Below are 13,652 nucleotides of genomic sequence, written 5' to 3'. Positions count from 1 at the left end.
GGGACACCTTGCTGGAGGCAAGTAAGGGCTGTCCCGACTTTGAAATAACTGTAGCTCTACAAATTCCTACTTAATTTTGGGATGTCTCCACTATGCCCCCTGAAGCTCAGGGCAAGAGATACTGGTTGAGAGGGAACACTTACGTCAGGTTTTAGAAAGACAGTAAAGATCAGTGAACTGGGCTCTTGATCTGTGTATACTGGAAGGTTTAGCTTAAAGAGAGAGAAAATATGAACCAAAACGTTTTCATGCTCTTTCAGAGAGTGGTTCCCCAGCATAATTTTTTAGAATTTGTGCTGATGTTTCTCCACGTTTTGAGTTTTCTTTACAGGACAAGGCACTGTATTCCGTGGCGTGATGCTTCATTATAACCTGTTGATGAAAGCAAGGAAACACAGTGGTGAGCACACTCAAAATAGTAATACTGAGAAAATGAAAATCCTAAGGAAAAAAAATCCCAAGACTGACGAAATCAGAAATTTATACAAAAACAAATGCTGTCTTCCATTTAGATTTCACAGTGCAAAGGCAGCCCTTCCTTTAGCCTCCTGCAGGCTGCCTTTAGACAAAGAATCCCTAAATTTACAAACGACATACTCCCGCCGATTTGAAGATGAATCCGTCAGGAACGCAGGTGCCCTGCAACCCACTGGCGCTGCAGATTTTCCGGCTCTTTTGAAACGGCAGTACCAGCCACAAAGCCTGAACTTCAACCTCTCCGCAGGACGCGGCGATGGGCGCCTTCACCGAGCGCCCCTGATGCTGCGCGCACGGGTCACGCACTGCCTCCTTGAACCGAGATTACAGCGCGCCTCAAGCCGGCAGCGCGGCCTCCCCCCGGTGCTCGCTGGCCGCCCGCACCATGACCCTGGCGGCGGCTTTGCAGAGCTGTCACAAACGGCCCGTGACGCCGCCGGCCCGGGCCGCGGTCGCGGCGCGGAGGGGGGCGGGCGGCCGCTGCCGGGCCCCGCCGCGGGCCGGGGAGCCCCGCGGGGCCGCCGCCGGGCCATGGCGCTGCTGCCCGCGCTGCTGCTGCTGCTCCTGCCCCTGGCGGCGCTGGCGGTGGCGCTGGCCACGGTCCTCCTCGGCCTCCCCAGCTACGACATCCCGCCCGGGGTGAATCAGCCCGCCAAGCTGCGCCTGGTCCTGGCTGTCCTTCTCAGCACGGCGGCCCTGGTGAGTCGCGCCCTCCGCCCCGCCGCCGCGCTTATCGTTTCGAGGGGCGGGGGACGGTTTCCACCCGAGCCGGGGGGGGCTACAGGGTTTCGCAGGTCCGCGCCCCGCCGCAGCCGCCCGGGCCAGGGTCCCCCGCGGCGCAGGTTGGCAGCCGCCGCCCGCCAGCGGGTTACACGAAATCCGGGGCGGCCCGGGCAAGCCCCGGCCCACGGACTGCGCTGGGAAGCAAATAAAAAAGGAGCCTGTATTACGAACCGCATGCCCCTGCCGCCCTCATGTGATGCTTGCGGCTCCACATCATGCAGAGAGTGCTGCGGAGGAGCACCCTCAGTCGGGACGCGCTCATGTCATGGGCAAAACCCATTTCACGTTCAGAAGTAGCACGCTGGGGCTTGTTAGCAGAGATTGCCAAACGGCGGTGTTGATTTAAGTCTCGAATTCAGAGCTGAGCTGGTGTTTTGTCTGATAACTGCTCTCAGCATTAGGCGAAGTCACCTTGCACAAGGAAAACTACAGCCCTTCAACTGCTCCTGCCACGGCTGACATTTATGGTACAAAATCCGGTTAGGGCTGCTTTACTTAATCCCTGGGCTCCCTTTTACAGCATTGCATAAACGGCATTAAAGCTCTGCTAAACTCTTCCTCTGTCACTTGCTGTACCTTTAATTTTGTTAAATCTTCAATTTTCTTCTTCGCTCCTTTAGCCACAACATCGCCTTTGCTATCACACAGACCTTGTTTTCCTCCACACTGTTTCTTACACCGTTTACATGCTCTTGAAGTTTACTGACAAAGCTACCCAGCTCTCCTGAATCCCACTAGCAGGTGACAACAAGGGCATGGATAAAGACAGACTCTCATTAGGCATTTAAAACTGGGATCTTATTTAGTAACTGAACTGTAACAGTTTATTTGTTTGATTCCATTAATTAATTTGGTTCCCAACTTCTTGTTTGTTCACTTATTACATCAGATTTATATTCTAGCTTGCAAGATCATTGCAAGAGCACTGGGAAAGGAAGCTTCTTGATTTTGCTCAGTAAATCTGTTGTGCAAATGAAAAGCAATAACTAACTTGCACAACACCACTCAGCACTTAAAATTTGCAAATTCACTGAGTTTTATGGTCTAATTCAGGAATATTACTTTATGCAATGAAGAACTATTAAAGCTTTTATTGCTGTTTCTCTATACGACATTTTGTTGTTGTTATCAAGTATAAATGAATCAAGAATGAGCACAAAGGTGTGCAGGACAATACTGGCAATTAAAATGTATACTCCAAGACAGCCAATTTGGATGGCCTATATAAAATTTCTGATGTGATATTAGAATGACACTGGATTTGAGTAATGGAAGTAAATTTTTTACAGTCTGTAGGATGTAAGAGCTTGGGAAAATTGTTTTTCTCGAATCAGAGAGCTTTATTTTTATCAGACAACAGGGATCAAATTGCTGTATGTGAAGCCTAGATTTTTCAATCTGTTTTTTCAGGTTCCAGCTGGTATGATAAAAGGTAGAACTTCTTTTTGGTAAAACTGATCTAGGCAAACTTAAAACAAATACTGTTTTCTGACTCTGTCCTGGGATCTCTCACTTTCTTAGGACTGGGCTTTCCTATCAAGAAAACCAACTGTGGAGTTACTTTTCCTCACTGTTTTCCATGGGTTTATTAGGGCAAAAACCAAGGACTAAACAACTTATTAGAATGAACTCTCCTATCAGTACTTAGTATACAGAAAGCCATTTAGAGAGTGTTTGGGAGCTGCTTGCATGGCCATTATCCTCCTTCTGTGAAGAGTCCTCACAGTAGTTATTCTAACTTCTTGTGCTGTTATTATTATATGTTCTTATAGTGTATTCATATTTTACAACATTACCACTTTTTTTTTTTTTTGGTAAGCTCTGTGCTGCTTTAAAATTTCCCTCAAATACAGTTCAATGTAAGTATGATGCAGAGTTTTTATACCTTGGCTAACTCAGGACTTTAAAAGAAGCCTTAATTTCTTTTACTTTTAACAGGGAAAGATTTTGGAGAAGACTGGACTTTGCAGTCAAATCACTTTTGGCCGATACGTGCGACAGGGACGGAAACTAGGGTTGGATCCAAAGCTCTTTATCCAGGATCTTGAGTTTAACAAAGTACCTGTGAGGGTTTATCAGCCTAAAGCTACCTCTGATGGGCGAAGGAGAGGTATCATCTTCTTTCATGGAGGAGGCTGGGTATTTGGAAGTCTTGGTAAGATATTTGCTGGAGGAATTATAGTAATGTAGAAAGAACATTCTCATGTTTTTATAAAATTGACATAAAAGGAGGTTTCAGCATGTGATTTGAGAGGAAGTCTGAAGGCAAATACATGCCTTTCTGGAATGAACATTCCCTAGCTGTCTCAAAGATTAGGGCAATAGCAAAGCACTAATTAAAATATTTCTTTTCCAGATACCTATGAAAAAGTATGCCGCTACATATCCAGAGAAAGTGAATCGGTAGTTGTATCTGTTCAGTAAGTGAACCCTACCCAGTTCTATTGTTTGGAGATTATTGTTGTGTGGTGCCATAGCAGAGCTGCACTGGTTTTGGAAATGTTCTTTTTTGCAGAGAAATTTCTATAGAATTCAGTGAAGTCCATAAAGAGACAAATAATGATATCGGAGATTTCATAGCTCGTAACTGTTCATGGCCTGATATACTCAGAAAAGACCCAAATGGAAATATTTGGCACACTAAGAAAATCTATGAAAGCCAATCAAAAACTTAGGTAAAAAAAGTCCTCCTGAACATATGAACATGTAATAAGATGCTCCAAACAACTGTGATTTATAGAAAAAGAGAGAATAATCACACTGTATTACTCCCATTTTACACATAGGAAGCAGAGGCACAAAATTATTAAATTATCTTGTCAAGAATACACAGGGAGTTTTCAGCATGACTAAGAAATGTACCAAGTCTCAGTCAGACTCAATCAGAAGACAATCCTACTTTACTGAGTCCTTGTGATTGAATACACGATTTACAGCTTATCTGCAATCACTAACAGGAATGCCTGCTTAGGAGGAATATCCTGACCTGGAGGAAAACCACTCCAAAATGATAGGGCTTGAAGACAGCATAGGATAGCATTTCCTGATCAATAGTAGTGATATCTCCTTCTCTTATACTTGTGTCTTTCTGCATATTAGGTATCGTTTAGCTCCTGAACACAAATACCCTGCTGCGTATGAAGACTGTCTTAATGCTACCATACACTTTATGAAGAATATAGAGCACTACGGCGTGGATCCTGCCAATGTAATTGTCTGCGGGGACAGTGCTGGGGGCAATCTAGCAGCTGCTGTTAGCCAGACCCTTGCAAGTAGATCCGACCTCCCCAAACTACGTGCTCAGATCTTGATCTACCCAGGCCTTCAGGCACTGGACTTCAATTTACCATCCTATCAGCAGAATCGGGGAGTCCCTCTCTTATTCCGAGAACGTGCTGCTTTCTTTGCTTTGCAGTACCTAAATGGGGATGCATTGCATATGCAAGAGGTCTTGGAGGGCTCTCATATTCCTCCAGATATGAGGCTGAAGTACAGGAAGTGGGTGAGTCCAGATAACATCCCTGAAAAATTTAAGGTCCGAGGTGTGAAGCCACTTAGGCCCACTGATTTTATAGCTGAAGTTTATGAGACAGTGAAAAGATTCTGTGAGCCCAACCTGTGTCCACTGTTAGCCGAAGATGCTATTATTCACCAGCTGCCTGAGTCTTTCATCTTGACTTGCGAGTATGATGTGCTAAGAGACGACGGCTTGCTTTACAAGAAGAGATTGGAAGACAACGGTGTTCGAGTCACCTGGTTCCACCTTGAGGATGGATTCCATGGAATCATAAGCCTATATGATTATTGCGGTTTCTCATTTCCAGCTGGGAAAAGGGGATTGGACAGCGTTGTTAACTTCCTAAAAAGCTTATAGTAAACATCTTAGATTCCACGAGTCTGTTCATGCCTCAACGTAGGAAAATATCTTTTTAGGATATTTAATATCAGATGATGAGTAGTCAATCAAGGGCAGCCATTAAAAATTAAAACAAGGCTCATCAGAACCTCATTCCAGCTACTAGTTGGAACATGAAATATGCAAACCTTATACAAGCTTGTACCAGGCTGCAAGTCCTTATCTTTAGCTATGTTAATAAAGAACAACATTATTTTGAATGGACATTCTGGTTTGTCCCACTTGTTTAAAATAAAATGTGTCTGTCTATGAGGAGGGGCTGAGTGTCGTGCCGGTATGTGTGGTGTGTTGGTATAGAGGAGTATGTTACTTACATCACAACGTTTTGAGACACACACTGTGCTCTGATTCTGAACTCTATATTAGAGAAAAAAACCCAGTTGACTCTGGTGGGTTAGGAGCCACTGTTTTGCTCAATGGTAAATATGATGCAGCCTAGCATGTGGTTACTGGAACGACAGTCACCGTGGGGACAGCAAACACAAATGGTTCTACGGCCGAGCAGTCCCACACATCACCCATGTTTCTCAGCACACAGGCAGGCAGAAGTGGAGCCCCTTTCTGCCCTAGTTTTAGCACTGGACTACTGAGTAATCTTTCACCCACATAACTTGAAGGATAGTTCCAACAGCCAGGGAGGGTAGCGCTGGTGAGACAAATATGACTGCATCGCAAAAAGATGGACAGGATTGGTGGAAAATTGAACCCAAATACTCCGCTAAAGTTCTCATTGGAAACTGGCTGGAGGAGCGGAAAAGGGTAAGATCAGGAAGGAAGTGTGAGAGCAGGAATAGAGTGGGTCAGAAGCAATGCTGTGGAGGTAGTATACTACTGCAGTGGTAAGCTAGAGTCCAGGCTCATCTCAGAAGAGTAATAGAAAAGGATAAGCATCTTGCTTGACCTACATTAATTAATTTTGTTTATGATCTGCCATTCTTCTCTCTAAGCCAGGACAGAAGCAATCCCTGAGCATGGGTTATATTGTGTGGTTCACACTGGACATAATATTAGCCAATTAAAAATGCTGTAGCACTTTTTATGGCAATCACTTCAGACTGCTATACAACTTACATACAACTAAACAACAACAATATATACAACTTAACAATACATACCAACATTATACAAGAGAGGCTTCATTAACCCTTCCATAAGTTAATACTTATTATTACTTGTATCAGTAATAATTTGGATATCATTTGCTTGTATGAACAAGAGCATCTTTGCTAGCAGAGCTGCTCTATAGATTGCCCTACTTAAGAGCTGAGCAAAATTTTATCATTAGACATTTAACTTTGTCAAAACATGCCAGTTAGATTCAATATTGGAGCTGTTAGGGCAAATCCTCCTGACTCTGCTAAAATTACTTCCTTTAGATTTTTTTTTTTTTGCTGGAGCAAAATGCTGGACTATATTGCAGAGACTGGCCTGCAGAAATACGAATAAAGGGACAAAAAAAAAAGGGTTCATTCGTCCTTTTCAGATGCTGGTTCACATGGCAGGTGAAAGTATTTAACATCAAACCATGAATAATTTTTCAAGGGCTGTACAGTATCTTATATTTACACCAAGGAATCAATCCAGAATTTTACAATGGCTGATTATACCAGCTGACTTTACCATCTGAGAAAAAGTTCATAGCACAGACTTCTTTCCAAATAAGTGCTTTTTAAATGCACAGATGAAGAAAGCAGCACTGGAATAGAGCTTCTGTAATTATCAGATTGCCTTAGCTATACTGAGTGTTGTATGTCTCTCCAGCTTGTAAAAGATACTGAGAAACTCGGCAGCAGCATATACAGAACAGACTTCATTTGCTTCCGAGATCACAAACCAGACCAAACACTAAGGAAAGCCATGATGGAGAAATTCGAGGTAAGTAAAAGAAATTTCAAATGTAGGGCTGTGTGTGCCAACATTCCAAACAGCGATGACCTTTGCCTAATACTTAAATCATACTTTATATCCTTAAACAACTATATGTGTAAAAGAAGGCACTGCAGTTTACAGGATCCAGAGCTCCCTCGTATGTTAGATCAAAGTAGGATGCCTTTCAGAGGTAGACAAATGGCACATACGTCTTGGTACTCTCTGTTTTTTTCCCAGTCTCTGCCTCGCAGGGTGAGTAGGGCACGCTGAAGAAAATCAGCGTGTTACTACCAGCTAGGACTGGGTATTGTGTCTTCAGGACATTCTGTGGGCTATAATATAAGCTTGCTGGTAAAAGAGGATTATATTCATCAGCACACCTCCGATTCATAGGAATGAACTGCACTTAAGTGAGTCCCAGATCTTTCACTGTTTCACCCAATTTCACCCAATACTTTCCCCACAAGTAACATCTGCTAGAATGTCCCTTTCTCCAAAGTGCCGCTCCACCCTCCAATATTCTTATCATTCTCTCCTGACAGACAGTTGGAAGGTAGTATATGTAACACTAGTGCACAATGAAACCCTTAAGCAGCACAAGACAATCAGCTTTTCATTTGCAGGCTTATTAAATGTATCTGCAAATCCGTGATGCATGTGTTGAAATCAGACTAATCAGATCTCATGACATACAGATGTAGTTGCTTAATTTAACTGGAAACTTACTTTGCTTGAAATGCAAATGCCCTTATTTTCAGGGATTAAATTATAAGTAAAAGTAATATAAGTACTGACAAAATTTTGTGATATCACTGGTAGTACAGTCTGATTCAAAAGCATGCTAAGCCATCTGAATGCTATGTACAAAAATAAATGGCATGGTTTCATGTACATCTCATTTCAGGGCCTGCCAATGAAGCACTTCTTCACCCATCATGAGGAACCAAGAAGCCGAAATTTAGTATCGGAGTATGACGATAAATACAATAGACATGGTTACAACCCTCTACTGCCTCCCCTCCGCAGCTGGAATGGACGCAAGTTTGCCTGGATTCCTCAGAAATCAGATTTCCCCATTCTTGGTAGTTTTTGGCATTATTAATTCAATCAGATGGAACATGGTCCAGTGGTCAATATAGACTTAGAACCAGGAACCTCCTTCTGTTTTAATTCTGAAAATGGATCTTGCGGTGAATCTTGGCTACTTTCTTACCCAGTCAGTAGCTTATTCTTCTGATTGATAAAGTGGAAATGTTACCCATACAACAATACTTAATCACCACAGGAAGCAGTGAAGGGTAGTGTCAATGAATAGATTTCTCTCCCCTATGCAATAATGCAAGACACCGCTGAAAACAAGGAGAGCTGTGAGATACAACTAGGAGGAGAATTCATGGAGTATTGTTATGTTTCTGAATTTAAGTGACATGTACAGCTCTGCTAACTTTTTTAATATCTACCAGAGAGACTATGAAGAATCAGGACTCCTTACATTTATACCATTACTGCTGTCCTATCGATATCTAACAGTGATTTTCACTTCCAGCCAGACGGCAGACACACATGCCCTGTGAACAAAAAGATCTGTTTTGTCCTTAATCTGCTGTCAAAATAGTACGAATATTCCCTATGACAACTGTGGAGTAAAAATACCAGGACTAAAAATTTAATTCTATCATTTCTAACATTTAGTCATTTTCTGTCTCAGAACCACCCACCAACTATGGCCTTCTTGATCACCTGATGAAAAAGTGGCACAAGAAAGAAGCTGGAGTGATGAACAGCATCTACACCATTTCCTATGAAAGCCCACCAATTTCTGCTTTTGCTACTTGTCAACTGAGACAACCAGCTAAAACTCATGACCTCCCTTCCAACCAGGGACATCTTCCCCAAAACATTAGTAGAATCCTGGACTATGAAGGGGGTCAGAAATACCTGCAAGCCATCAGCCAACTGGTGAGCGACAGAAAAGCAAGGGATGCCTCTATGTAAACTGCTTAGGGTGATCTTAAGTACTACTTAATATAGCTCATTGCTCACGTACGTAAGAGTGATCTGTTCCATGCGGAAGGAATGAGAATTAGGTTATATAGGCGGAGGGCTGTCTGCTAGTTAGAACAAGTTGCTGGGTTACATTCTGACCTGCAGATGTCTGGGAATATTTCAGAAGATATTAAATACTGAAAACAAAATTTGCATCTGTTGGTTTCTAGTCAATGAATAGTTGCAGTAAGAAAAAAAACAGAGTGGGATTGAACCTGAAAGGATGTAAATCTCTTAACTGCTTTGTCCTTGGTTGTTTTTTCATTTTTACACAGCTTGCTATACATTTCTTTAAAGAAAGAGGAGAAAAGAAACTTGTGTTATTCCATACTATGTCTGAAAACACCCAAGAATAAAGTAAACATATGAAATGGCTGCATACCTATGGACAAGGTGAAGCAAAGTTTCTCCCAATGCAGTGAGCAAGCAGACCTTGATTGCCCTTGGCTTTACATACTGAATGGCACTTAATGGTAGATAAGCTGTAAAGTGAACTACATTAGCTGACCTTACATTACCAAACAGTAAATCTAGAAGAAATAGCTGTAGGTGGCCTTTATACTGCAGGATAGGTCACCCTGATACTTTACTCAGTTGAGAAAGTATGTGAACGACCTACATAAAAAGTGCTGACAGAAGTCCAAATTCTTATTGCACTGCTGTGCAACTTCTGCATTTAAATCACATTTGGTCCAGAGGAGATATCTGCAACGTTCAGCTGCTATTGGTCTGAGGCTCAACAATAAACTTGCAGCAGTTAAAGGCTTAGATTAAATATATCTGGAATTAATGCAATGCATATTTACCTCTTCATCAATTTTGCTCAAGATTAGCAATAATACAATTATTTTTAGGAACAAGATAAAGCATATACCTTGGTCTTGGCATCGACAACCCTCTGGCCATAGTCTGTACAGTTTTACCTCTGCAACATTTTAGTCACTGTGATTCAGGTTTGCTTTTTCAAGGTTGGATTTTCAACTGAACGACATTGACGATTCAGACGTGCGTGTAGAGCAACAGTGGCACCTATTGGCGAAGTGATTCTTCACTAATCTGTGAGACATCCAAAAACGTCTGCGGGAGACGTATGCAGACCCTCAGCTGGTTGCATGAATCAGAAAGCAGCATTGTTAATGAAATCTTTTCGAGATGCAAGAGCCCTGATAATTAGATAAGTATTATATGGGGTTTTTTTTGCTTCAAAGCTCCAGGGAGATTAAAGGCAATTAGAAAAAATTGAAAGCAAATTAGGTGAAAGTAGTCACTGAAACACAGCCAGCTATTAGTGCTGTGTTATAAAAAACATATTCTCTTGAAAAAACATCTTGAAAATAATCCATAAAGAAGGCATGCCTTACAATGGAATGAAAATTGGCGGATACAGAAATTCTTGTATCTACAAGGAAGTCCATCCAGATTAACTTTATTGCCAATATGACTATAAAAAGTGTATTTTTCTGTTTGTTACCCATGTGCTAATATCTTTAATGAAAATACCAATCAGGCATGCATCTTAATAGCACAACAAATCCCATATAATATTTAGAATACAGCTTAGACAATTATACAAAGATAGTCTTCATTTCACGCAATTCTACCAGTTTGCTTAAAAATCTGGTCATCAATCATTCATAATTATTAAATATTTATAGTAAATGAAACATTTATGGTTATTATTTACTGTGCTTCTAAAACCAAAGCTCACATATGGAAAGAAATGACCAGCTTGATGTACAGGGAAATACTGAGATGCACAAGTACCGCCTATGAAATTTGTATGAAAACATTCATTCCAAATCTGTAAACTGACTGGGCAGGGCTCCCCAAGCACATGTCTAATCTGGTCAACTATTGAGCCATTTACAAGTAAAATATACAACTACGACACCCAAAAGAACCAAACAAAGCATGCTAGCTAACTGGATGAAATGCATTTTGATAGAGAGCTTCTTAAATAGAAAAATGCACAACTCTACAAGACGTGTCAGTTGTGATTAATAATACCCGGTAGCAAAATATCTGCTTTGAACTGCTCAACTGATTAGCTGTTTCCACTTCAGCAATACTAAATATGTATCACAGATATCTGGCTAGCTTTTTGGTGACTCAAGCCTCAAGTTGAACTCATGACAGAAAGAGTCAAGGCTGCTTCTCCATCTCTTGATCTTGATCTTGAAGGTGGAATCGAACACCAACCAGCCAATAACAAAAATTGAATGAACGTATCTTTATCTCAAACACGTTGCTCAAATATTCTACAAGACGAAATTTCAAACAGAATAGCACTGATAATCAAGATTTTTCCCCCTTTTTTTCCTACAAAATGTAGTTGACCTAGATTATTCCAGACAGAACCCCCCAAAATTGTAAGGTCAAGCCATTGCTCAAAGCAATGCTGCAAACACATGGCTGCACCAAGAATACCTCACTTACATGTTCTTGCTGACCATTTTGTTTAGGTCATAGTCCTAGGTTCTGATCCTGTACATCTGTTTTATTGCCAATAGGTAGAGGTAAGCATATACACAATTTTTTCCAAGTACTATACTGCATTTGGCAGAAGTGCGTTGAAGTAGGAATGGCAGATAAAAATGAAGGATACCTACACCTATAGTTTATAGACACTAATTCTTGCTGAGACAAACAATGCTGTTTAATCAGTTACAATATTGCTGTGCTAGAGATTCCTTTAATAATAAATACCTTTGCTGTGTCTAACACAAATACATTTCCCAACTCCCTCGAATCTTCAGAAATTACAAGGACTTTTTTTCAAGATAAAACCACTAAAACAGAGGTCATTTTGCCTGTGCTTCAAGAACAGGTAAAAACTGAAACAATTAAGATGTTCACAGCTGCCATGGAAAAGAGGTGAGAAAATCTGAAATTTCAGCATTTAAAAATTTGCAATAACTCAGAAATCCATTTACTAGTAAATAGAAAATGCAGCCAACTAACGAAAATGTACAACAGAAATGCTGGGTTGCACTATAAAGATGTACACTTCTCGGGAAGAGGAGATATTAATGATGAAAATAGCATAACCTTATAAAGAAAAGAGATCAACTTGAAATACAGACCTGGTGGTAAAAAACTCTTGAACTTGGAGACCTCTGAAATATGGATCCAGTTCAGAAGTTAAGTACATTTCTATCAGACAAGTAAATAGGTAATGTTTATTCTGGTACACACTGATGTTGTAAGGCATAATTCTTTAATGTACAACAAGCACTTTGGGACTGCTGGGGATCATTATAATATGCAAATGACTACATTTTGCCAGATTTATCCAAGCTTTTTTTGAGAAACTTTTTTCGTCTCAGGGCTTTGTAGTCACTTGTGACTGGAAAGCAAGAGCAATTGGTCTTTCCAATTTTTCATGGAGCAAATAGGTGTTTTGATACAATTCTCTGTTATGAAAACATTCTAGACAGTCTCGATTGCATGAAATCAGCCTCATATTTGAACTTCTGTGACATTAAAGAGACAAAGTGGTAGTTAGAATTGATGCACATCTCAAAGCAAGCATATTTCCTGCCTTGAAGGAGACTGATGTCAGCCTAGATGAGCTGCATAAATAAGAAGATAGATTCTTTGGACTGAGAATCTCAGTCAGGGTTGGAACTCAGACAAGGAACACTGATTCTGGCTGGCAAGTTCTGCAATAATTGGGGACTGTGGATGCCAACTGTGAAGTGAGGGTGGTCGTAGAGACTAAATGGCAGGGTTTCAGGGAAAAAAGAAACAGGCTGTTGACAAGAGGTTGTTTGCATGGTCAGGAGGCCTCTTTCAGAAAGTTATAAACATTCTTTGGAAAGTGTTTAAAAAGAGCTATCCAAGTCAGCTAACTGGTAAACCAGCTTCACTGGTCTGAATCTGAGCGCTACCTAACAGGGACACAATGGCTGCCAAGTCCTGTTCTCCAAATCTGCACACTCCACTGCACTGATTTCTTTGAACATACCTTTAAGCACACATAGCTCCTGGGACTGGGATCCAGACTCACCCTGCTCCCATAAGAATATAAAAAAGCTTTCTTTGATGGCAGTTACACAAGGCACACATATCTGGCAAAGCTTGTTGTATATTTAAACACGTATTTTTCATATCGGTGATGAAAACATCACATTTCCATTAGTAACTAGCCTTTTCCTTTTTAAAATTTTTGTACTATTGTTGAACTGAGCTGAACTGATCAGCTCTTAAAAGGCACCATCTTAAAACCATGCCATTGATACTCTTTTTTTCCCTGTAAGTCTAAGCAGTCTAAACAGATTTCATTTGCAATACACCCATGTTGATAATCTTACTGCCATATGGGGTTGTAACACTTCAGGAAAAAAATTAATTTACTAGCTTTTAAAAAGAATTCATAAGTGGTCCTTCTTTTCTAGACAGTGTGGCTTTCCTCATAGAAATACTATTACACATCAGCAGGAACTACAGCTCCCATCAAGATTTTCATCAAACAAAGCAAATACCTGAAACAAGTGCTGTATCCCACAGTTCTTAACAGTGGCATAGAGGACCAGGTAGGGGCATAGTCCCACTGCTTTCA

At 41.1% G+C, this 13,652-nt stretch overlaps 2 protein-coding genes across 2 annotated transcripts; both read left to right on the top strand.

Moving 5' to 3' along the window:
- Window positions 1–975: 975 nt before the first annotated feature.
- LOC142092277 (arylacetamide deacetylase-like 4) lies at window positions 976–5,380 on the top strand. The gene is made up of 4 exons (XM_075172091.1): window positions 976–1,176; window positions 3,199–3,415; window positions 3,617–3,680; window positions 4,360–5,380. Exons 1-4 carry the CDS (start codon window positions 1,009–1,011, stop codon window positions 5,132–5,134), a joined length of 1,224 nt encoding a protein of 407 aa, XP_075028192.1. The 5' UTR covers window positions 976–1,008; the 3' UTR covers window positions 5,135–5,380.
- Window positions 5,381–5,452: 72 nt separating this feature from the next.
- On the top strand, window positions 5,453–9,040 carry CFAP107 (cilia and flagella associated protein 107). Its single transcript, XM_075171914.1, is given in 6 exon segments — window positions 5,453–5,467; window positions 5,808–5,832; window positions 5,835–5,935; window positions 6,938–7,051; window positions 7,950–8,127; window positions 8,754–9,040. Coding segments are annotated over 6 exon segments (720 nt in total).
- Window positions 9,041–13,652: the final 4,612 nt, after the last annotated feature.

The sequence above is a fragment of the Calonectris borealis genome, chromosome 23 (genome assembly GCF_964195595.1).
Source record: "Calonectris borealis chromosome 23, bCalBor7.hap1.2, whole genome shotgun sequence".
Lineage (NCBI taxonomy): Eukaryota > Metazoa > Chordata > Aves > Procellariiformes > Procellariidae > Calonectris > Calonectris borealis.
The sequence above is the reverse complement of the archived record's forward strand: the minus strand, read 5'-3'. Positions and strand labels throughout refer to the sequence as shown.